This window comes from Neovison vison, chromosome 13 (assembly GCF_020171115.1).
Source record: "Neovison vison isolate M4711 chromosome 13, ASM_NN_V1, whole genome shotgun sequence".
Taxonomy (NCBI): Eukaryota; Metazoa; Chordata; class Mammalia; order Carnivora; family Mustelidae; genus Neogale; species Neogale vison.
In genome coordinates, this window is record NC_058103.1 from 67,402,774 (window position 1) to 67,429,191 (window position 26,418).

Sequence of the window (26,418 nt, forward strand, 5' to 3'; positions counted from 1 at the left end):
GGAATGGTATCCAGAAGCTCTTTGCAATATTCTGGAGGTTAAGAAAAGGTTAAGAAAAGGCAAATTTATCTACAACAAATCTTAACAGCTTTAAAAAACTTCATAATATTTTGCTCTTGGCCATAACCGGCAACACTGGTTATCACGTGGACACAAAATTCCAATGGAGTTAGTGATGTATTATTACCTTTGATTTTGTGACAATTTTAAAACAAGTTATTGTTACTAATTCCTATTTGTTTGGAAGCAGAAGGCTTTCAAAAAATGGAGTCCATGCAGAAAGCATATTAAAAGGATAGTTGATCCTAATTGGAATTAATTTCATTCTATGGTTACTACATGGACTCCTTTTCTTCCAGTATCTTTTGCATCTGAGATAAGGATGCATGATACAAGGTTAGTGTGTTATATCTAATAGCGAGTTAAAAAAAATCTTTTCTAGTGATTAATAAAATAAAGATGCAGTTTATAATCCAGTGTTTTTAATGGTCAGAGAAATATGATAATTTGATCCAGAGCAGCTTAAAGAATTTGTATGGTTCAGGTGTGAAGACTGAATCAAGATCTTATTTCACCTAGGACAGCTCCTTAATTTCTCTGAGACTCAGTTTTCTCCTTTGTAAAGTAGGGATGATAATATCTACTTCATAGATTGTTTGTTAAAAATGGAAAGAGATGATACTTGCAATGTGTTAACTTTTTCTCTTATATCTGTCCCAAATTGTTAATGCCAGGAAGGGTTAATGTTTCTGGGGGACCTGGGTGGCTCAATCATTAAGCATCTGCCTTGGGCTCAGGTCAAGGACCCTGGGATCAAGCCCCACATCCCATTGGGCTCCCTGCTCAGCTGGAAGCCAGCTTCTCCCTTTCGCACTCCCCGTGCTTATGTTCCCTCTCTAGTTGTCTCTCTCTCTCTCTCTCTCTCTGTCAAATAAATAAAATAAAATCTTTATAAAAAAAAGACTTAATGGTTCTCCCAAATTGCCAAAATTATCAATAAAAAAAATTACTGAAAATCTTGGAGGAGCTGACATTATTTTATTTTATTATGCAAATAATTTTGACCTCCAGAGATTATTTATTTTGCTTCAGAAGGCTCATTTCTTCTGTACCGCTAACCAAACAGTTTATTCCATTTTGTGCAACAATTCATAATGAATCTTAAAAGAACTACTGATTATTTTAGAGTTTTTGGCTCAATTACCTGTTTCAAATGCTCAGTGACTAAGGAAAGCATGTCATTTTCTCCTCTCCTGCACACTGGTGTATAACAATAGATTTTGAATAGAGCAAATCAAAGAGACACAAATACCAGTATAAGGGGCCCATTGTGCTTAGTTTGTAGCCCTGTCACATGCTTTTAATTTAGGTCGGTTGATTGATTATGACAAACTGACAGATAGCACATTGTTCCTCTCTTAGAGTCTCTAGACACTTTAATATTCGTACTCTTATCTGTCCATTTTGATTCCAAAACTTAAGTGAAATGGAATTACAGCATTCACTTTGTTTTCCTGTGCTAAGTGATTATCTCTGAAGTGCAATTTTGTGATTAGACGAGATGGCATGCATACTCTCAGCTAATGCTGATTTCCCCCAGGGTGCAGAACAGGTAAATTCATAATGAATGGATGTTGTGCTTTGATTTCAAATGGATGTAAAACCTCCCCACACTTGGTAGTTTTATTTTAAAAATGTATTTAATTATTCTAAAATTAACAGGAGAATATTAAAATTGAACTTTAGAAAATGGCATTTAAACATAAGTCAAGGGTGCTAACTGCTTATGAATGTTAATCCCCTTCAAAAAGTGAAAAAAATAAACTTACCTCACATAAATGGGGTTGGGGGGGTGGAGGAATGTGGTCATTGAAAATCTTCAGGTAAATTATTTATATTTTTTCTGATTAATTCAAAAATATCTGAGTGCACAGCTTAGTATTCGTATTCTCAAATACTGATGTTCCTTATTTTGAAAGCCACAATAATGATTAACTATTGTATTATAGTATCATCATAGTTGTTTGGTCCTAAGGGGTAACTTTTTTAGGGGTAGGGGAAAAGAAGAGGGAAGGAGTTAACGATCTGCACAGAGTATTTTCTTTGATATTTTAAAAATAAATTTTATCTGTAAGTAAGAGAGCTCAGTTTTAAAGAGAATTTACCATCCCCAAATTAGATGTGTTTTGACCAAACCACAAAAGTAGATGATTGGTACCCAAATCATGCTCCTTTACTGATAGGCATTGACTATAATATTGTGAATCTTGAAGTGAGAAACATAGTATGCAATCTCTCAAACTTATTTCAGTTGATATCCTTTTTATAAAGAATATTAACACTAGTCAAAACTTCATGTAGACAGTGTTGGTACGTGGTTGTTGGTGGCTTTTTTGTCAGCTTCTTCTTCCCATACTTAAATCTCTTAGCATAATGTTCAATATATATTAAGAGCTCAAGAAATCCTAATTATTCTTGTTATTTTAATTATCTCTCCAACTGAGTAAAAGTCATAATTTTAATAAGCTGATTTTCAACAATAAAGCACATTAATTGAGAATAAAGTGCTTTTATTCAAGGCTCAAAGAACAATCAACCCATTAAAATTTTTTTGCTCTTCTATTATGGTCCAGTTGTATGTCCTGTGAACCATCAGTAATATTCTTTATACTGGAAGTGATTCACTTTCCTGAACGTTCTCTTATCACTTGCCCTGAGGGACGTGATACCCTCAGAGTTGTCCTCATAATTTTGGACACCTACCTAGCAGAGGTGAATGGCCTACATTTTCAGTATGCACTCTATGATACCTTCATACCTGAGTTAACAAGGTAAACACTTCCGAAGTACACTCAGTGAGTGATTTGTTAACCTGTAGCCTGCTCTCCAAGGCAGCAGTGGGAAAACTGTGAATATTTATTCCCCATAGCATTGGGCTATTGGACATAACTCTTTGGGTGGAGATAGGGAAGACAAAATGTAACGCTGGCATGATGAGAAGGACAGTGATTTGGGAGCCAGAACATCTATGGGTTGTAGTTTTAGTTTTCTTTAGTATTGTAGGCCACATTTTACTGTTTCTCTGAAATTTGGGAGTCATTTTATACTTATTATCGGGGAGGGGGATTGTTTGTTTTTAACCTATCTTTCTTGCTAGCTGTGTAGGCTCTGTAGAGATGTCTTATCGTCATTAGATCTTTATCCCCATTTGTACCATCGACAACACTGAAGGTGCTTAACAGAGGTATCTTGAAAAAGTAAGGCAAGAAAGCAACCAGAAGGAAGAGAGAGGGGCAGAGTAGAACAATATATTTAAGGCCTAAGTTTTCCTCCCAAGTTCTCTTTGAATAAAACCTCATGAAATCAAGTGCACATGGTCCTAACTTTAATGGAAGTGTGAACTTCTAGGGCTTGGAGAAGTTACCATCAGCCAGATCTCTTTTTATGTCTGGGAAACTGACGCTCATGATGATTAAGTGAGGTGTCACTTGAATAATAGCAAAGCTGCATTCAGCTCTTCTCCCTCCCTTGTCAGCTCTCCCTGGACAGTTGTGGATAAGCTCAGCATTAATCTACATACGCAAATAAATCCAGAAAGATATACCTCCTGCCCGTTAGAATTTTGGGAAGGTGGGTGGTCTTTAACTTCCAATTCTCTGTATCTTTCTTGACTTGAACAACAATAAAAACCATAAACTACTTTTGAAACACCATAAAAAATATCATTTGGAAAAATATAACTTAAAAGAGTAATGAAATTTAGTACTTTGCTGGAGTACCATAAGTAGCAATATCCAATAACAAAAAGTACCCCACATCATCAACACGATGCTTAAGTGTATTTCTTAAGGAGTGGATTGGAATTCACCAGAGTGTGTATTTAAGTCCCTCTTACATATTGTTGAAGAAGCTGCTTAGTTATTTTTAGGTCATAATAAATGGTCGTTTATATTGCCTAAGAGTTCAAACAACCCTATCTCCCCAAGAAGAAGATGCTCAGATTTCTCATCTGTCTTCCAGTGGGGCCCCACTCTTCTGATGTAGGTTTTCATGGTCATATTCAACTATCCCATCTTCTTATCTATCGAATTCAATCCACCAAATTTTTTTTTTCATTAGTATTTCTGATTGCCTTTCTGGGGAAGAAAAAGCAAAATATTTTAAAGTAACATCTGGTATTTATAAATCTGATTGAACTGTCCTTTGATTCATGCTTTCTTCCCCATTTTACCTATTCTCAAAGTACCCTGAGACTTTGACTTGTAGGAAGAGGGCAGAGAGGCTATGCCGTGCCATCAATGGTAAAGCTGTGGGTGGGAAGAATGGAATCTCACGGCTAACGCCAAGCACCGTTGCATCTTATTTTTCCTGACTTTGCCCAGAGCGTTATATCCATACTTGTATATTAATTATCCTGTATGCTAATTACCTACAGATCAGAGTATCCATTTCACTTATTGATCTTACTATTTCTACAGCTTCTGCCACCTTTGAAGACTTTCAGATTCGTCCCCACGCTCTTTTTGTTCATTCATACAGAGCTCCAGCTTTCTGTGATCACTGTGGAGAAATGCTGTGGGGGTTGGTGCGACAAGGCCTTAAATGTGAAGGTAAGGTCTTTCCTTCCCTAGTCAAGTCAAGTCACATGTGGGAACATATGAGCTATCTGCTTACATTTTGCCCTCTGCTTATGTTGTGTCCTCTACAATAATGTCTTCTTTCCCTCGAATGTCTTCCAGTGATTTTGGGGTGCATGGATTCTGTTCTGTTCATTTCTTTACATTTCCTGTCTTCAGCATAGTTGCTGTGATCCAGGAAACTTGACACTCATACTGTTTCCCCCATATTTTGTAGCTATGTTTCTTTTGTGTTATTTTGGCAACAAACTAAAAATAATATCTGCATCTTTAGTCAGAATTTAGATTAGTAGACATTCAATAAATGTTTGTTGAAAGGAGCAGAGATTTAGGAGGCTCATCAAACCATGCAAGGTCATTCAGCTGGAGAGTGGCAGATGAGCTTGTACCCCTGTTTCTCATGTAAACAATGAATAGTGGGAATATTGAAAAGAATAGTGTGTTGCTAATTATCTACCTTGTGGAAATTACCATGTAAGTTATCCTACATATTTTCTTAATTCTACATGGTTATTAGACCTATTCTATAGATAGCAAAACTGAGGTTTGCAAGGTCATGTGGACAAAAAATTGTAAACCCAGGATTCAAATCAATGTAGTTCAAAAGTGTGATGCACTCTGATTAACTTTCCCTTATGTATCCACTCACATTAAAACTTGTGGCAGTAAAAATGCACCTCAAGTGATCCCTCTGGGTTTTTATTGCTAGATCCCTCAGAACCCAAGTCCATTCTATCAAAGAACATTTGTTTTAAAATGGTAACTAGAGTAGATGCTGAGCTTGTCCAATAGAATCAGAATTCAAAACCCACCCTATTTACAAAATGTGAAAAGAGATCAGAAAAAGCTCAAGAGAAAATTTGAATTTCCAAATAGCCTCAAGAAACAGTACTATTTTTAAAAATGCATAATTTAATACTAGAAGAGCTTTTAATTTATGGTTGAACAAAAATCATTTTTTACTTTCTCTTTCCAGGATGCGGTCTAAATTACCATAAGAGATGTGCATTTAAAATCCCCAACAATTGCAGTGGTGTGAGGAGGAGAAGGCTCTCCAACGTTTCCCTCACTGGGCTCAGCACCGTCCGTACAGCGTCTGCTGAGCTCTCCACCAGCGCCCCTGAGGAGCCTCTCCTGGTACAGCCTCCTGTTTATCCATTTATACTTTTACATAAGAACCTGTGGGCCAATGTGATAACAGTGTCAATCAAGACAGGGCCCTGGGAGGGAGGACACAGCCAGGGTGTTAATGACTAGGTTTCTTCAGGGCCTGTGCTATAGGTTGGTCAGTGCTTCATCAAATATCCAACAGCTTTGAGTTTGCTTTTATCTGTGAGCCTCCTGCAATTAGAGATATGTGAAGTTTCATCGTGGTCATCAGGCCAGAGCAGCACAAATTCATGTGTGACTATTGCAAAACATAGTTTGTTGGAATTTAGAAACCAGAGATAAAAGAAGTACTTCTCCGAAGATGATTAGAGTACTTTGTGACGTAGCTGAATATTTATTCTGGGAGAAAATTTTAAATTTGCTCTTATGAAAATAGGAAAGTCTTTAACGTCTTGGCATCACTAGCATACATTTTGGAATATTGTCAGAGTGACACTGATTGACAAATGCTGAGAGAAAAATTGGACTTGAATACGTTAAATATTTCCATTAGCTCTAAAAATACTTATCCTATGGATATCACTTAAATATTCTTTTTAAAGACAGTTAAATTGGATTTTTCCAAACATACAAAACCAAGTAAAAATTGTGGTAATTATGTGAATTATTTAAAATAAGAACATAAGCTAACAGTGTGAAACATTAAATTTCCCATATTTACTCCATGCGCCCCAAAGAATATTACAAAGACTTTTTATAATCTAGCTATTATAAAAATCAATTAAAGAAAAACATTAAAAATTATTACAACATTAAGGTTAAATTCATCCTTCTTGGAGTAGAGAGAGGCAATAAATTTTGAAGACATCTCTAAAAAAGGTGTATCAATGAGTCCCTTGTTTGGAAAATGTTTTATTGTGATCTTTATATCATTTAAATTTTATTACAGCATAAACCAGACATATCGCCCAAATGAATGCCCATTTTGGTAAATAGGAAAATGTTATAGTCTGTCTTCCCAAGACTTTCTTTTGAGACCTTGTTGTGTTTTCAGTCTGTCTTTCATGAAGGAAACCTGTTGAGGGAAGGCAAGTACTTAATCCTGCCATTAACTAGAAGAATATCTTATGTTTGGTAACTATCAAAATGTATGTGTGTGATATTATCCTGTAATGTTGCATTAATGGAAACTAGTGATAGTCTAATTGGAAGATGCTTAAATCAAAAGCTATTTACTTTTTCAAATAATTCATGTCAGCTTCCCAATTCTGAAATTCCTTGATTTAGTTTTAATTTTTATAGGTTGTGATTTTTCAAGTTATAGCAGTTACTCTCACTTTTAAGTCAGTCACTGAGACAATGTTTATAGAATACTTAAAAGTAAGTTTAAGAAGCAAAATTGTAAATTAATTGTATATTATTTTTAGTTTTACCAAGAAAAGTTCTTAAAATTTTATCTAACATCCCACAAGAAATCTAAAGCTCTAAAGTCATTCATTTTTGGACTAGATTAGAATCTAGATGATTAATGCTAAAGATCCTTCTTTTAGATCTATGTTAACTTTTTATAATATGTACATATACATCTATCACATTTATATATATACATACACATACAGCCATATAAATAATATAGAACATTACATACATAATTTAGACTTTATAAGTATAAATTGAATTACATATTTAAATTATATGCATGTATATATTTATAAATATATATAATTTATATGTAAATATAATTTAGGTTACGTAACTATAGTCTTTAACATGGGTTTTTAAATCAAATTATTTAATTGCTTTATTTAACCAAATTAAATAATTATTTCATCATTTGAATTACTTGATTACAAGCTATATTTTACACGAAATCTTGAAATTCATTAGTGCTTTATTGCTGAATGGAAATTCTTATAGTAGAATGCTTAAAATGTTTTTTTAATGTATTTTTTAAAATCCGTTTTTAACCATGTCTGTCAAAGAGGCTTATAAGATTGTGACCAACTTAGAAATTTGTGAGGTGAGAAAATACTGGAGCCATAAAATACTTTGAAAGATACTATTATCATAAATTTTCATAACATACTATAAAATGCCCAACAGGTAGCCTTTAAATGAGAAATGACTTTCGAAATAATATTTGTGACACTATTTGAAAAGTCATGTTTTACACGTATCAAAGCTCTTTGTGCCCTTATGGTATACCTGTTTATCTCTTCTTCTTATCCAATACCTGAGAAAGGAAGCCAACACTGGCCCACTTTGAGAGGGCACATATTTTCTGGTTGTCTTGGGTCATGGTCATGCCTTACCTACTTTATGTAGGGACAAAACCACCCTGGCCTACCCAGGCATTTTGGAGTACACTGATTATGTCCCTCTTTATCCCTGGGCAAGACATGAAAGGTCAGTAATTGCAATTAAAAATTTATAGTAAATGTCTAATCAAAAGTAATATTATGGCAATAATAATAAAACCTTTTAGTAATAGATATAATAAAAGATATTTTTCCATTTCTGAAAAAGACAATGACCAAGATAAAAAGATGGCATTGCAGCATTGCTTTTTTTTTTTTGCAGCATTGCTTATTAATTCCATTATTCATCCATGTTGCAATTATGCCATGACAAGTGTATAGATTTTTCTCTCAAACATAAGAAAATGATTTTTCCTGTCCATTGTTGATGGGTTATTTTGACTATAAAATCATCATTTCACATACAGATGAAGACACTGGTAATTCTATTAATTTATTAATTTTTGACACATGAATTGAATCTCAGATTTTCATATTACTGCTAAGATTTAAAAAAAAAAAGCATAACAACATAGATCATATGACAGGCTCTGTCTGTCACCAATTTTGGCAGTAAACTATTCATTATAACAACCATGAGGCAGCCCCTCTTTTAGGAAGACCCAAAATGCAGTCAGTTTATGGCATAACAACTCAACAGGGTATATACCTTTTAGTGAACCATCACCAGTATTAGAAGGAAATGAGAAAAACTCAACAGGTTCTTAAGTAGGATACATTAATATATTCTATCATTATATATAAGTATACTTATTAAGATGATAACCATTTTATATGCTTTTAAGAAAATCGTAGAAGTCAGGGTTAGATGATCTTGTCATTTCTGTCTGTTTTATTCATTTTTTTTTTCCTCTTTTTGTTTTAGTTTACAAATGTTCTTGTGGTATTTGGGAAAAGTCAAAACCAATTGAAACCATGTTTTACAAGACTTAGTCTTAGACAAAAAGTTGATCTTTTTCAGAACTATGAAGAAGTTTATTTATATCTCATCAGTGTCCTACAAGGGACAATTATAAAAGCTGAATAAAACATAACAGAAGAAAAGAGAACAAAATAATACTTGGAGGTACCCAAGAGCTACCAAAGCAATCAGGATTTGAGGTACCAATGTCTCAGAAGGAAGGAAGTCACAGAGAGGTCAATACACCCAACATGCCCCCATAACAAACAACTATCTGGCCCCAAATGTCGGTTGTACTGAGGCTGAGAACCCTTGAGGTAGAAACATGCTGGAGAATTTCCATATTATAAAGTCACAGTGAAGACAATATAGATTGTCTTAAGCACAAGGCTTAAGTATTAAAAAAACAAGGTGGTATTATACAAGAACAGAACAATAAACCAATCAAATAGAATAAAGAGAGTTTAGAAACTACCTGTATGTATGTATTAGCCAACTGATTTCTGACAAGGATATCACTGCTGTGAGTAAAGATGGTCTTTTCAACACATATTTCTGGGACCAATTGGTTATCTATATGGAATATTTGAATCTTGACCCTACCTTACACCATATACAAGATTAATTCCAGGTAGATTGGGAGCTTCAAGGAGATAACATAGAAGAATAGCTACAAGAAATTGGGGTTGGAAAGCTTTTTAAAATAAGATTCAACTCACTGTTATCAAAGGGAAAAGAGTGAAAAATTGGAGATCATTAAAATTAAGAAACTGTTTTCAGCAAAAAATACCAATGAGTGGAAAGTAAGTCACTGAATGGGAAAAGATCTTTTCAAGTTATCTGTCTTATAAAAGACTCATATTCAGAATATACAAAGAACATCTACAAAAATTTAGAAGATAGACAACTCCATTCAAAGATAAGGCATAAGATAAAGATAAGATATAGATAAGATAAAGATAAGATAAAGATAAGGCATAAGATAAAAGATACAGGCAAAAAATACTTGAACAGCACTTTATAAAAGAGCACAGCCAATAATGTACTTCATTAGTTATAAGGAGTCTAAAGTTAAATCAAGGGGCGCTTGGGTGGCTCAGTTGGCTAAGCATCTGCCTTCAGCTTGGGTCCTGGTCCCAGGGCCCTGGGATCAAGCCCCATGTCAGGCTTCCTACTCACTGCACAGCCTGCTTCTCTCTCTCCTACCCACTCCTGTGCTGTCTATCGCTCTCTCTGTCTCTGTCTCAAATAAGTGGATAAAGATCTTTAAAAATATAAAATAAAGTTAAATCAACAGTGAAATAGTTCCACACCAGAATGTCTAACATTGAAAAAAAAAAAAAAAACCCTACAATAGCAAGTATTGATGAAGATACGGAGGAACTGGAACTCACATATACTACTACTGTGTGGATATAAATTGGTTCAACAGCTTTGGACAATGGTTGGCCTTTATCTTCTAAAGCTGGACATATGTGTATCATGTGACTCCATAGTTCTACTCCTAGGTTTATATTCAACAGAAAAGTTTATAGACATATATTTCTATATGTGTCTTTCTATAGAAAGATATGTACAAGCATCGTTTTTGTTTCTTGCTTTTTAATTTTTTAGACTTCATTTTTAGAGCAGTTTTAGGTTCTCAGCAAAATTGAAAGAAGGATACAGAGATTTCTCGTATACCACTTGCCCCAAGCACATGCATTGCCCCTCCCATTATCAACATCACTTGTCAGAGTGGTACTTTTGTTAATACTGATGAGTCTACTCTAATGCATCATAATCACCCAAAGTTCCACCTCAGTGTTCGACCTTGCTGTCCATTCTTTGAGTTTGGGCAAATGTGTGATTGTCTGTTCATCATTATGATATTATATAAAGTACTTTCACTGTCCTGAAAGTCCTCTGTGTTCCACATGTTCTTCCCTCTTCATGTTCACCTGATTTCTGCTAGCCAGTGTTCCTTTTATTTTCTCCATAGTTCAGCCTTTTCCAGAAAGTCATATAGTTGGAATCATATAGTGTGTATCCTTTCCATATTGGGTTCTTTTACTTAGTAATATGCATTAAAGTTTCCTCCATGTCTTTTCTTAGCCTGAGAACTCTTCCCTTTTAGCATGGTATAATATTCCATTGTCTAGATATCCATGGTTTATTTATCCATGCACTGAACACAGAACATATTGGTAGCTTCTACATTTCAGCAATTATGAATAAGGCTACTATAAACATCCATGTATAGGTTTCTGTGTTGACATAAGTTTTAACTCTTTTGAGTAAGCATCAAAAAGCTTGATTAATAGATCATAAGAGTATGTGAAGTTTTATAAGAAACCATCAAACAGTGTTCCAGAGTGACTGTATCATTTTGCATTCCTACCAGCAAGGGATGAGGGTTCCTGTTAGTCCACATCCTTATTAGCATTAGGTATTGTCACTGTTCTGGATTTTGGCCATTCTGATAGGTGTATGATTGTATTTCATTGTTTAAATTTTCATTTTCTTGATAACATATGATGTGGAGCTTCTTTTCATAATGCTTATTTGCTATCTGCTTGTGTCTTCTTTTTTTGTTGTTTGAAGATTTTTAAGTAATCTCAATGCCCAGCATGGGTCTCGAACTTACAACCCCGCAATCAAGAGTCTCATGCTCTACTGACTGAGCCAGACAGGTACCCCTGCTTATATCTTTTTTGGTGAGATGTCTGTTAAGGTTTTTAGCCCATTTTTAAAATTAAGTTGTTTTTCTTATTGTTGAGTTTTAAGAGTTTTTTGTATATTTTAGGTAATGATCTTTTATTAGATGTGTCTTTCACACACATTTTGCAAATATGTTCTCCTCCCAGTCTGTGACTTGTCTTTTACTTCTCTTGACAATGTCTTTTGCAGAGCAGAAGTTTTTAATTTTAATGAGGTGCAACTTATCATTTGTTTCTTTCATTAATTGTACCTTCGGTGTTATATCTCAAAAGGTACAACCATATCCAAAGTCATGTAGGTTTTATCCTATGTTTTCTTCTAAGAATGTTATAGTATTGTGTTTTACATTAAAGTCTATGATCTATGATTAAAGTTAAATTTTTCTGAAGTGTGTAAGGTATGTGTCTAGAGTTTTTATTACCATTATTATTTATTTTTTATTTTTTTTGCATGTGGAGTTTGGTTGTTTGAGCAGCATTTGTTGAAGAAACTATTTTTGTACATTGTATTGCCTTTTTTTTGTCCAAGATCAGGTGACTCTATTTATAAAGGACTATTTTGGGGCTCATTAATCTGATCCATTGATCTTATTTGTCTCTTCTTTTACCAGTACCACACTGTCTTGATAATTCTAGTTTTATAGAAAGACTTGAAGTCAAGTAACATCAGTCTCAGTCCTCCAATAATGTTCTTCTCCTTTAATATTATGTTGGCTATTCTGGATGTTTTTCCTTTCCTCCTAAAGTTTAGAATTATTTTGTTGATGTCCATAAAATAACTTGCTAGGATTTTGATTGGGATTGCATCAAATCTTTAGATCAAGTTGAGATGAACTGACATCTTTACAATATTAAATTTTCCTATCCATGAACATGGAATATTTCTCCATTATTTAGTTCTATATATAATATTACAGCCAACTACTAAAGAAATAGGCAGCTCTCTTTATCTTTTATCTTTATCATCATGTGTTTCTGGTGATTCTACCTTGATAGCAAAGTAGAAAGAGCTGTGTGTTCTCCCCCAACTTTTTCTTTAAAGTAATGGTCCTATCAAATACTCTGCAAAAAAAAAAAAAAAAAAAATCCTGATCAGACAATACTGGGAAATCCTTCTCAGTTCATTCATGTATTGGACATTGTAATATTTATTAAGAACAATTATGGGTCTCAGAAATCTTGGAATAATGAAATCAGTGTTCCTAAATTAACTCAAGTATGGAATCCCTTTTTCTCATAAAACCTAGGGATATCCTATTTGGGGGCAGAATGCACCTTGAGAAACAGTAATTTAGAGGAATAAATGAACATATGTTGCATAGATCATCTTCAAATATCATGAGATGAATAGCATTCAGCCAAAACTGAATGCTGATGAGAGCCCTGAGTTAAGGTATTCAGAACTTACAAATGAGAAGAAAATCATGAACTTTACATATCAGATATGTTGAGGAGCATAAGGATAATACCTTATTTTGGAAATTAAGAAAATTGATTTTCTCCCAAAAAGAAAGCTTTGTCATAGGAAAATGTTCCATAAAAGTACACAAAAACAGGGTTATAATTTTATCTTGTAGGGACACAGGGCAGGCTGTCCCAAGATGGGCCACTTTGGCATAAAGATTATTTTGAGTTAAAAGCAATCAAAACCCAGCAGATGCAGGAAAAGTTCTAGGCCTCCCCCACAACTGCCTAAATTTACATTGGAAAAGAGAGCCTGTAACAGGAAGAGAGCTATTAATAGAGACTCCCCTTTACCTAAGGAACTTATCTGCATAATAGGGCAGCTTTATTTTTCCAGTCATCTCCCTTCACCTTCTTGTTAAAACCTTCTTCCCAAAGACCTTCTTCCCTTTACATATCCTCAGACTCTACCCCCTTCATTAACTCATACGAGCTTCATGTTTCCTCACTGTTTTTGAAATTTCAAGTCTGTGTGGATTTTCCATATGTATTCCTATTAAATTTGATTTTCTCCTGTTAATCTCTTCATGTCAATTCGCCTCTAAGTCCAGCTAGAAGGACCATAAGGCAGAGGAAGCTCTTCTTCCCTAACATCCCCAGTAGTCTGTTTGGATCTGTTCAAACGAGCAGTTATTAACCCTGAGTTCTGCACTTGCTTCCTGTCAATCTAGAAATATAGCAGATATTACTGGGTAACAGTCAATCTTAGCTGAACCTCAATATAAATGTCCACTACTTCCCAATGTCTCTGATTGTTGAATAGGATATCAGGGTCCAGAAAACAATGGCCATGCCTTTTTGTTAAAAAAAAGAGTCAGCTGTATTTTGGTTTTGATTTGGGATGAAAACGACATATTCAGTGTAAATACAGGATATGTAAGTCTACTTAACCAAATTTCTTTTTTTGAATTGTACTTCAACCTTGAATGAAATCAGATAGAAAACAGTGATAGGCAGCAAAGACTTTTAAGATGAGCAAAGAATGCACTGTAGGCATATTTCTCTCATTAAAACTTTAACCCACTGTTGGACTTTCCAGGTTTGTAAGCCACTGACTAATACCGATTATTCATCAGGTTATTCTCGCCAGCAGGCAGATAACAGCTATGTAACATTTGATTACTTTGATGACCTTTTTCATTCTTTTCCCATTGAGAGGATGAATTATTGTGAAGAAAATCTAATCTTTCCCGTAAAGGTCAAAAATGCTTCATTTTGACTATAATTTATTTTCAACAAGGTGAAGGAGCTGTCTTTCATCACTGACATCTTAACAAGTAGGTTTTTTTTTTTTTTTTCACCTCTCCCAACTCACAATTGTAAACTGTGCTTCTGCAGTCTTGGCTTAGTGTCCATAATTCCATTTAAATGTTAAAAAGTGGTTTCCAACTCAGATGTCTCTGTGGCCCTAAAGGCTAATTAGTGTAATATTTTGCTTAAAAATACATCTATATAAAACATTACTGGTAACGTGCCTTGCTTTCTTCAAATAACATCATTTTCTTGTCTTTTTTCCCCTTTATTCTGCACCTTTGCCTGTTTTTTGCTCTTCCAACTTCATGTTTCAGTCTCCTGTGAGTCCTGGCTTTGAGGTAGGTACTAATTCTACCTGACAGTAGGAATATGCTTCCCCATCTTTTACAAACCAGCATAATGCTAATAGGTTGACATCAGACAATTATTTACATTGACTCTGTGAGAGTAGTCAAGTCAGAGTTTAGCTCAAAATCCAACCTGTTGAACTACAGAAAGCCCATAGGTTTTTCTAGGAAATTGAAAAGTCAGGTTGAGAATAGAACAATACAGTCAGCACGCACCTCACCGGTAGCATGTTAACTGAAATGCGTGCATATTAGAATTGTATCCTGAAGACAGGTTCCACAGAACCGTGCAGAGTGAGGCCACCATCCCAACACACACACACACACACACACACACGCAGGTTTTAGCTGGCATGGTGAGGTATACAACAAGAACTGCCTGAAGATGAACTTAACTTTTTTTTAAGAAAGGAGGTTTTAATCCTTAATGTATTATCTATTACATTCTATTTAGTTATTTTTTAAAAGGATGGTATGCAAATAGATATATCAGGTCTCAGCCCAAGAAGAAATTAAATCTAGAAAATTCACAAATTTCCTTCCTTGAGGTTTTAATTAAGCCCCCACCCCTCCAAAACTGGCCTTTTATTTATCTTAAGGAATTGATAGCCTGAATATGGGGAAAGGCATTTAGATCAAGTGTTAAAGCAGAGTATACAAGAGTGCTTTTATTATGATAACTTGTTTTGACCAATTGACATGTTAATATTTAGTTTTCCTTATTTCCATACTTCTGGCAAATTGAGAATTGACATATTATTTTTCTCAAGAGACTATAAATTTCAAATACCATTATTAGTGTCCATTCTTAGATGGTCTTGTTAAAGTAACTCTAACAAAGGAAGCTAATGAAAACACAACTAGAACGTGTTCTAGGTTAAATAGAATTGAGAAGTCAAGATATCTTGATTCATAGGATTATAAAGTGAAGAAATCTACTTCAATAATAGTAAATTTCTGTGTTTGGGCAAAACATGCCCTACTTAGAAAAGTCCAGGGTGAAAGCTAGGTAATTTTTTTTATATTCTTGCAAATTTAAATTGTGTAATTTACAATGCCTTCCAGACATAATTTGAAATGGGAATTAGTATCTTTCCCTTCAGACTGTCCTTTGGGAATGAAGCCAAAGAAGAACGAGAAGCATTTTTTCACTTCTTTCTCCTACATTACAATCAGGAAAGATTATCTAAGGGACTGAGGGAGATTGTCTACTTTTATGTGAAAGTTATACAACCTAAAGGCCACTAGGCTTTCACAAGATGGCTCCTGATGCAAATAAGATGCATTTTCAGCACAAGCTGTTGTTCTTGAACTTGTTTATATCCAGTTTGTTGAAAAGATAGCAGACTTTTGTCTTTATACTTGCCTTGGAAGAAAATGATGCATAAAATTCGTGATAGTAGTGTAAGTTGCAGAATTATTATAAAAACCTGGTCACGGTTCCACGCTCGTGTCCTGGTCAATTAACGCTTTTAGGTTTATAACTCTGGATTGTGAAAGCATACAAAATTACTTAAATTCTCTGCTTTTATGTAGCTTGCATAAATGGCCAATGTACAAACAAATAGTTATAGTATATATGTCTTTGTAAAAGCTTCCTGGTGTTATAATGCAGTGATATATATTAATTTTCTTAATCTCTCCTATTGAGTAGTTTGTTTTCATTTCTTTTATTTTATACATAGCTGAAATAAGCATACGTATGTTTTTGTTGTTCATTTGTAAAAGTGTTAGTAGGTTTTCCGGTCAACATTTGTTGAGTGTATTTGGTAAGTTAGCTTCTTAGAAGCCAAATGGACTGAAGAATATATACAATTTTTTGCCAAAGGGGTTTTCAAAAAGTTATAAGAGTTTAACTTTATAACCTTGAGAAGTACAGTGTATGAAAGTTTTTACTGCCTTACATTCTTCCTGACAATAGATTTTATCAGTATTTTAAAAGGTTTTGTTTTGCTTTATTTACTAATTTGATAGGTGAAAAATTTCTGTGCTTAAGTATTATTTCCTTATTGGAGGATAAACAGCTTTTCATATATTTATTGGCCATTTGTATTTCACCTGTGGTAAATTGCCTATCTTTTTTCTGTTGAGCTGCTTATTGGTTGCTGAGAATCTTTATATATGATTAACCCTCTGTTCATCTGCGGTAAAAGCATATTTTCAGTTTCCTGTGTGCTTTTGCTGTCTTTTCCCACACCGCTTTTAGTAGAATGAAGCAGAATTTAAGACAGTGATGTCCTTTGCAGTCACAAGATATAGTGATGATACATTGTTTTAAAAAATAAGTTGGGGGTCTTATGGAATTTTCAAAATTTAAGAACTTTACTAAAGTTTTAAAATTATTTTTAAATATCTTTCAGAAATCATTTGCTATTATTGCTTTGAAGTTAAAGGGCTTTACAGAGAATCTATTTTTGGTAAAATTGAATGCTTCTAGTCTAGTCCTTTTGGTAATTCCTAATATTCAGACCGCCTTACAGAAATTATTAGGAAATAAGTTGCTAATTCCAAAAGTTTTCCCTGTGTTTGACTGTTTTATATCCTCACCTTTTGCATCCTTTAGTTTTTATGAAAGTTAGATAATATTCAGTTTAACTTGTTATTAAGGGTGCATATTTTCTAAATAATAATTTGCCACAAACTGCTATTACTTTTATAACGTTTACTGACTCACATTTAATTACATAAGCATTGTATTAAAAGGAACTCATGCCTGAATACTTTCCTAGAAAAATCTCCCCCACAAATGATTCATTCAGTTACTGTTTCTGCTCATTAAAAAAAAAAAAAAAAAGACAAGAAAATACCAGTATTGAATTATCTATCAGTTACTGGATATCCTGATACGCTTTATCATAGTCCAGGTAGATTCTTTTCAAATGAGCAAATAATGGGGGGGGGAGCTATTTCTAATCCTGAATGAAACTATGATGATATTTCTGACCAAATAAAATATTTTCCAGGATATTTTCCAAAGTAGAAAAGTCTATGTAGAAAAGCGACTTGAATTGTTATTACTCTTGTGTTCTGGGGTTCCTGGAATCCTCATGATTCATCTGAATTAAAAAAGTCATTTTTCCACTGAAATACGCACCATAACGTCCATGCAGTACATTTGCCAGATATTGCAAGGTTTCGTTTGATGATTGTGTAAACTATTTCTCCAGATTCAGACCTGAGTAGTGTATATGTTCAGTGAGGAAAGACATCCAAGAATTCTTGAACCAGCACGTCTCCATCCCCTGAGAGTTAGGAGAGTACGTGCAGTGGTGGGTTTGTCAGGAAGGAGCCCTTCAGTAAAATTAAGAGTGTGTGGTCTGCTTGATGTGTTACTAATCAGCTGTTGCCTAATTTCATTCACCATGTCCGCCTTATTATTAATTACATGCTCTGTAATATTAAGTACATGTATATTATTAATTCATACTCTGAACAAAAACTTCCAGATGTAACTCTAAATGTAAACACTCAGGAGTGTTCTTCATGAACTCCCCCCTGGGAGAGGGGCATTTACCACTTGCCCACACTTAAAAGCATATAGGTCTTGGGAACTAATGGATCTTTAGAGCAGGCTTTGAAGGGCCTGTGTTCCCCTCAGAAAAGGGACCATGGCTTTCCTAACTCTTCCCACAGCTAAGCCTTAAGACACAAAACACTGGTCTCTACCTTGCCCTGCAAAACAGCCTCCACCCCTTCTTATCAATAAGAGACATTTGTTTAGTCTATTGTCATGCCAGACCTAGCCAGATTTCAGTCCCTTCTCATTTAATTCCTGACCAGTCACCACTACAGAGGTCCTAGTGGGTTCTTAGCTGACTACTATGGAGAAAGAAAGAAAGGGAGAGAAGGAAGGGGAAAGAAGGAAGAAAAGAAAGAAAGAGAAGGAAGGAAAGAAAAGAAGGAAGGAAGGAAGAAAAGAAAAGAAAAGAAAGATTACTCGATGTTAACTCTGAGAGCTTGTGTCTTCATGAATGTTTCTACTCAAAAAAAAAAAAAAGTGAAGTTTTGTCTAAGAGAAATAATGAAGTGTGAGGAAAATGGAAGATTAGAATTGGTGTTATGAATTACACTTCCAGAAACTTGAAAAATAATTCAGATTCTAACGTATTTATCTGTGTTCTCAGAAATATTTAGATACGTGATTTTACTTCAATCATTAGACATGGTTTTCTACTATTTGGTTCTATTTGATCCGATGAATTCCTCTCTTCCTTCTCAAGAAGAGTGAAAATATTACCATTTTGATAATAAATATAGTGAAATGCAAGATGAAACAATGTCCAGAAGTTAGGAACAAATATACTCTTTCCTCAAATAGCCCAATGTTTTGGGTGCTAACTACTTTTCTGTAGCTGAGCATTGAAAATACTATTGAGTGGTATAATTTTATTGAGGTTGTGCTTTCTTGTATTTTTTAAACTCAAAATTGATGGGGAAAAAGTCTCATCTTCTTCTCTCTTTTTTAAATGAGTTATATTAAAATCTAGCTCTTGATTCTACCATGTTTCAGAAGCACACGTGTGCATACATACACACACACACAGCGCTGTGTGTTCAGCATTCACTGTTATAGGTTAAGAGTCTATAAAACACTATAAAATTATTCTTATGAGGCCTTAAGTTAACCTTATTTTTGAAGGGAGAGGCTAACCTTTATAGCCTTGAACTGTGTTTATGGCGTGCTTTTCCAGCTTTTCCTTGGTGTCTCTAAGGCAGTAGTCAGTGTGACAGCCTCTTTCCACATCATTTCATTCAGCTTTCCTGTGAGTTCATAAACCCAGACCAGGCCCCTGTCAATCTAGGCAGGATCAGATACTACAGGAATGGATGTTCCTGACATCACTATTCTTGATTTTTCCACGTAATCTATTTACCTTCTGCTCTACTTTCTATGTGTAGACCAACTCTGACATTTGAAGCCCCAGAGAAGAAACTGTTGACATGCAAAATTATTTTCTTCCTCAGTGAAAGTGCTCCTTTTGTATTGTGTAAATTTAGAGTGCCTGGCATTAAGGTCACATTGCCTTCAAGTAAAAAGAGAGGTTATCTTCTGTTATGTTTCCTCTTTCCTCCAAGAGCCCACGATTTGTAGGGTGCTGGTAACTGACATTTTGAAAGAACAGTGCATGTAATTTGCAACAATTCTTGAACAGTCTGGTGCTTCCCGTGCAAAGGGTGGATTGCTTAAGCAGATAGTAAGGCTCCTTTACCCTTCATTTCTGTTTACCCAAAATAGAGTAATGCAATAAAAAAGTTAATGTAACTTTCACGATTATTTTAGCACTTAGGAAATCCAGACCACCTTGTATTTTTAATACAAGACTATACATATATATGTTATTACCATGAAAGCTTTCACAAATTGCAACCAACATTAAGAAATGCATTCTCCACTGTAAAATATGGCTTCGGTCACCACTAAGCAAGGGCACACTTTTTTTTTCCTGCCATATAGCAACTCTTTTCACTGCTATGAAAAGGTGTTGATTAGCTTTTATTTATGCTATATATATTTAGGGTATCCAACTGAGTGAGGAGGCAAACTCATTTATCTGGCACGCTTGGCAGACAGTTCAAGGGATGTAGAATCAGACCTGTAGCAGAACAGCACTGAACAATCAAGTCACCAGACCCCCTAACCTCCCTGTACTCAGTGAAGTACAGGGCATGGAAACATGATTGTTCCTCTATGAATTCCATTTCCCAGCGGTCTTCAGATGTGTATCGTTTACCCAACAACTGGTCTGTGCAGGAAAATCCCTCACTCCTTGTGTGAGATGTAGTGTGCTCATCTAAATGGTGTTGAGAGAAGTTGATCGTTTCTTTTTGCTTCAGAAAGTGGTCGGCCTCAGGGGCGCCTGGGTGGCTCAGTGGGTTAAGCCTCTGCCTTCGGCTCAGGTCATGATCTTGGGGTCCTGGGATCGAGCCCCGCTTCGGGCTTCCTGTTCAGCAGGTATCCTGCTTCTCCCCTCTCTCTGCCTGCCTCTCTGCCTACTTGTGCTCTCTGTCTCTGTCAAATAAATAAATAAATAAAATCTTTTAAAAAAAAAAAAAAAAGAAAGAAAGTGGTCAGCCTCAGACTGCACCTTCATGGTGATGTTTTACTGGCAGCAACTCGGGGTAGGGTTAGATAATCATTTCAAAGAGAAATTAAAGAGGTATCAGAGTATGTAAAAGAAATCTCCAAGTTGTCTCAACATAGTCATTCATGGCAGGATTCACGTCAGGGTCGACACGAAATGCTTATTCTTAGGGAAGCCTTTTTTCTGAATGACCACCTTTGCCTCCACCATGGGGGTGGTTTCTCTTTTCTTCAAACCTTCGTATATATGGGCACTTAATCTATGCAAGACGGCATTTCAGAAGTTGGTGATACAGTGATGAACAAAATCATCAAGATGCTCTCCTCATGGCTCTTACATTATATTGAAAGGAAACAGTAAAAACCCAATATCCAAGTGGGTGAATAAGACAGTCGTAGGCTGCAATAATAGCCCTGAAGGAGACAGAATGGCGTGCCAGAGAGTAATAGAGTGTGAATGCGGAGTGAGCAGTAGGCTGGGTGGTCTGGAGATCTCTTGGAGAAAGTGACATATGAGCTGAAATCTAAAGAATAAAGCAGAACCCGGTATGCAGAAAGAAGGGAAGAGCACATATTGTGATTGTTGATAGTAAGTTATTTTGTATCCAGAACTCTACCTGGATTTAAGGTTACCTGGCACAGAGATTTATTTACTGATCTTTCTCTGTCCTGCAGCATCTGAATTCGGCTTTCAGGTAAGATTTGCCCCAGGACACCTGGGTGGCTCAGTGGGTTAAGCTGCTGCCTTCGGCTGAGGTCATGATCTCAGGGTTCTGGGATTGAGTCCCGCATCGGGCTCTCTGCTCAGCAGGGAACCTGCTTCCCTCTCTCTCTCTCTCTCTGCCTGCCTCTCTGCCTACTTGTAATCTCTCTCTGTCAAATAAATAAATAACATCTTCAAAAAAAAAGATTTGCCCCAGGAAACACTTGTTCAATTAAATAGATCAATCATGTTGGCAGGAGAAGAGAACTATCATAAGGCGCTATTCCACATAGTTCTTGGAGTGATAGTCCAAAATGCTAGATCTTAAAACTTTTGAAATAAAGGATTAATGTTTGGTTGGATGTTTTCACACAGCTGTGCTCATATCTTTTAAGTATAACAGCACCTGAGTAGGAAAGTAGGCAGACAACTGGGTGATGCTCAGACAACAGAAGCTGTTTATTCATCTAGTCATTCTGTTCTAGACAACATGCATGACTCAGATGTTCTCCTCTGAGCACAGACAAGCTGGTTGAAAGTCTCTTCTGTAGGTCAAGGTTAAGAGATTCACAATATTTTCACACTGCATTTTGGCATGTGTAGAACATGTTATTACTTAATTATTCTCACTCTTCCCCTCCCCCCAAGAATTCTTCCATCATGACTTAAGTGAAGGGAAGAAAATACTTTCTGCTTTCACATTGGCATAAAACCAGGGGATGTGAGAGCTGGGAGGGGCTAAGGAAGAGGAGTCACTGTTATTACCCAGCACGGAACCACCTGAATTCAGAGTTCCGCTACCAACAGGCTGTGTGATCTGGACCAGATGGTGTGACCTCCCTGAGATTCCGTTCTCTTATTTGTAAAAGGGGGTCATAACATTAGTGGGCATGAAGTTTAAATAAATCAGTGAATGTGAAGTGCTATGAAAAGAGCTTGGCACATATAAAGTTTAAAGAAAGTGTTTTATGTCATTGTCTAGTTCACAGATCTGGGAATCTCCATGGACCAGGTTTATTCCCCAAGTGAATTGACAGGCACAATGAAATTTTTTCCAGGGTTGCCAACATTTAGAAATAGAGTTATTTCATAAAACAACTAGAATTTGTTTTGTTTTGTTTTGTTTTTGTTTTGAAAAACGGAGAGGCCTGACAACACTAGGCCACATGCTCACATGGCAGCTATCAGCAGTGTATGAACAGTGGCCATTCCTTTTATTCTGAATCTTCCTCCAATTTTCCAGAGTCTCTACTACTCCCTATTGCATCCCTGATACTGCTACTGATAAAATTCTGTATTGCAACCTACAAGTATTTGAACTGTCCCTCCCTTTCTAGAGCAGAAGAGTTCTGACAGATTTTCTATTTGTGTTGGATACACAAGTAGGAGTCAGAAACAGGCAGATAAGTACAGAGAGCAGTTGCAATGAAAAACATTCCTTAGCCAACTGTATTCTCTTAAAATTGAAATCCTGTAAAGCAAATACGTCAAAGTTACAACCCATATAATACTACTAAATTTTAATAATTTAAAAAGAGGCCTGGGGCGCCTGGGTGGCTCGTCAGTTAAGCATCTGTCTCTGGCTTAGGTTATAATCTAAGGGTCCTTGGATCGAGCCCCACATTGGGCTCCCTGCTCATTGGGGAGCCTGCTTCTCCCTCTCCCCTTCTCTCTCTCTGCCTGTTCTTTCCCCCTGTTCTTTCTTTCTTTCTCTCTCTCTGTCTCTTTCTCTCTCTCAAATTTAAAAAACAAAACAAAACAAAAAAACCAACTTTTTTTAAAAAGAGGCTTATATGATAGTGTGTATTTGAATTTCTCTATTGAAATGTCACATCTATTATTTCCATGCAGTTACTTCTTAAAAACATTATTTCCATTCAGTTCAAGCAGTGTTTTTGTTTATCATGTACTGAGCACTTCTTCCATTAACAGAGGACAAATATGATTAAGACAGTGTCCTTCTCCTAGTATCTATTAGGATGTATTGCCTAATGATTGAGACAAGTCCAAAAAGGATGTCAACATGTATGCTAAAGCATTCTCTACTTTTCTGTTCTCTTTAAGTCAGGGGGTGTTTATGTCACCCCAAATCTATTCCCAATATGAGGCTGTGAAGTGAATTTTAGTTAATATAAATATATTAACACTGCAGAAATTTTCATTTGAACCAGGCATTTTGTAAAGTGAGGTGTATCTTCCAAAATCTTATGTCTAATTTTTACATCATTGGCAATCAGCAAACGACATGGAAAGGCAACTCTTCCTCCTCTGTTTTCTAGCTTTTCTAATGCAGAGAATTCATTTTCAACTGCGAAGTGGAATATACCTTGTTGGGAAATGGTTTCAGAGTCCTGTTAAATGTTAAAGACGGGCTGGCAGTTGGAGTTTCCATAATGTAATCTAAGCAATCATTTCCTGGGAAGGTTCCAAACTTGCTGAGTCATTAGTTTAGAATACCAGGTTAAAAAACAAGTTCAGTCTGTAGAGAAGCGGGGTATATTATCTATGTGAGTAGGTGTTCAGTGCATGTAGTTTTAACTTTGGCGGTAATTGCAAATGAATACTCTTAGCATAAGAATACTACAGATACTTTACAATACTATAGACTTAAAAATTAATCTCTGCAATCTTTATTTCATCTCTAATCCTGGCTTTAAAAATCAGCTTTCATAATTTTTCTGTTTTCATATTCTCTCCGGTCTGTGATGTGATACATCTTACACTGAGAACAGAGAAGAAATCTTTACACTTTGCATCAGGTACAATTTGCCAAATCACATCGTTTATACACAGGCATCCCAATACCACACTTAACAGTTGTGTCGAATCTCCCAAAAGTTGTGCACCTGTAACTTGATCTAAACTCTTCACAGGAAGAGAACAATTCATAATACCACTGGCTAATGTAGAAATGTAGAAATTTTTAGAAGTACATTCTCTCCTGCATGTGCTTGCCATAATTCTAAAGAAGGGAATTTGAGATCTGCTCTGTGAGTTTTGAGCCAGTTTTTGCTGGGAACACAATAATGAAGCAGAATGAAACACAATGTAGCTGTTCCCTTTGCAGAGCGTTTCCACTTATCCTCACTATTCCCATAAAAAAAAAAAATCATTCTGCAGGTTGCTCAGGTTCACCCAATTCATGGTGGCAAGCTGGAACAGCAAGTAACAGTGGAAGATAATTGAAGCAGCATTTAGTTACCCAGTAAAACCTCCACTAGTGTTGATGAGTAAAGAAGAATTTTTCCCTTTATCAGAGTTAACTTTAAAGAAAGATCTTATGGGGCAGATCTGAGTGGCTCTGTCGTTAAGCATCTGACTCTTGATCTTAGTTTCATGAGTTCAAGCCCATCTGGGCATGGAGCCTACTTTAAAAAAAAAAAAAGAGAGAGAGAGAGAAAAGGAAGATCTTAAAGGACTGTGCACATGGTAATTATACAAATAAATAAAAAAATAAAATGAAGTAAGTTAAGGAAGGAATGAGACAAGACTATTTCTCTTTGTTTTGTATGACAATGTGTCAGCAGGCACAAAAGCCCAGTTCTTTGACTCACGGCTAAGTCTAATTTCATGTTGAAGTTATTTTAAAGACTAAGCTAGTTGGATTTAGATCAGTGAGATTTTGTTAAGGATCGGTTTTTTTTAACATTACCAATTTCTAAATTTTGCCTACTCTGTAACTTGATACAACAAACAAAACAGTGTAATTATGGCTTTCTGGTGCACATACCTTCAAATAAAACTTCACACAATTGAAATTACTTTTTTGGCTTAAAGTGGTAACTGAATATTAATTATTAAGGGAAAATGTACACTGATTCTGAAAATCCTTAGGAATATTTGGTTTGTGTTCACATCATTAGAAGCGGTTTTAAAGGGATGATTGGCAGGATTACAGAAAAGTTGGTTCTTTAAAATTTACATAAACAATGGTGAATGTGTATTACAGGGCAATGCCTTATTTTTTAGACTTTAGTTTGTTTTACGGTCTGTTGTATATCAGTGAAGGCCTTGCTTTGCATTTTGATCGAAGAATAGGTAAATATAAGCACTTATAGAGTTATCAAATAATGACCCAGTCTTCTTTTCTTCGTCTTAGCTTCTGAGATTTGCAACCTCACAAGGGAAAGCACATTCATCTGTGTGTGTGTGCGTACACTCCAGAAACATAGACTCTAATTCTGCAAACAAAATTTCCAAAGCCTTTCCCATTCTTCCATTCCCAGAGAGTGTGTTGTCTAGTAAAATTAGTCAACACAAGCTCTTTCCAGCAGTAGATCAGTTCCCACATAAGTCACCATGCATGCAACCCAACTCGAGATTTTAAAGATTTACTTTTTAATTTAGAAAATAGGCCACACTGAAATTAAGTAATGAACTATAAGAAAGTTCATTTGGAACTATAAGAAAGGTAATGATATATATTTCTGGTTGTGATGCTAGCTGATTTTAATTTTAAAATGTCATGAATGCCAGGAGGGCATTCTTCATTAATGCTATTAAAACCTTAAATTGCTATTAAATTTTAAGTGCTGTTGAAGTCTTAATTTCTGACACTATAAATTACAGAATTTTTGAGTTGTTATTCTGTGCCAAGCACACATGCAACTGTGTGAATCTCACCATTGCCTCAATGTGTGTATAATACAGTCTCTGGGCTACAGTGACAGCTAACTTCTCTTCTATAAACTCACATAACATTTTAAAATTCCGGATGCAATCCTGCCTTGAAGGTGATAAAGGAAATCACTTGTAGTTTAAGGCAGTGTTTATGTGAATGTTACCGTGTTGGCTAAGAAGAAGACATTTCAATTTATCAGATTGCCTCTTGCTTTTCTGACTGACTTTGCTCCACGGTAAATAGTCCTTTGTGAAATGGGTTCTGTTATCATAGCCTAGAATT

General features: G+C 35.5%; 1 protein-coding gene across 2 annotated transcripts in view; it reads left to right on the forward strand.

Annotated features, from left to right (window-relative positions):
* Window positions 1-26,418, forward strand: part of PRKD1 (protein kinase D1) — a 333,946-nt gene that overhangs the window by 248,465 nt on the left and 59,063 nt on the right. The window contains exons 3-5 of one of the 2 annotated variants that reach the window (XM_044231954.1): window positions 4,479-4,610; window positions 5,614-5,774; window positions 14,698-14,721. In XM_044231954.1, the coding sequence (XP_044087889.1) occupies window positions 4,479-4,610; window positions 5,614-5,774; window positions 14,698-14,721 (317 nt within the window). The remainder of the gene's footprint in view (window positions 1-4,478; window positions 4,611-5,613; window positions 5,775-14,697; window positions 14,722-26,418) is intronic. The other variant, XM_044231955.1, reaches the window with a different exon arrangement.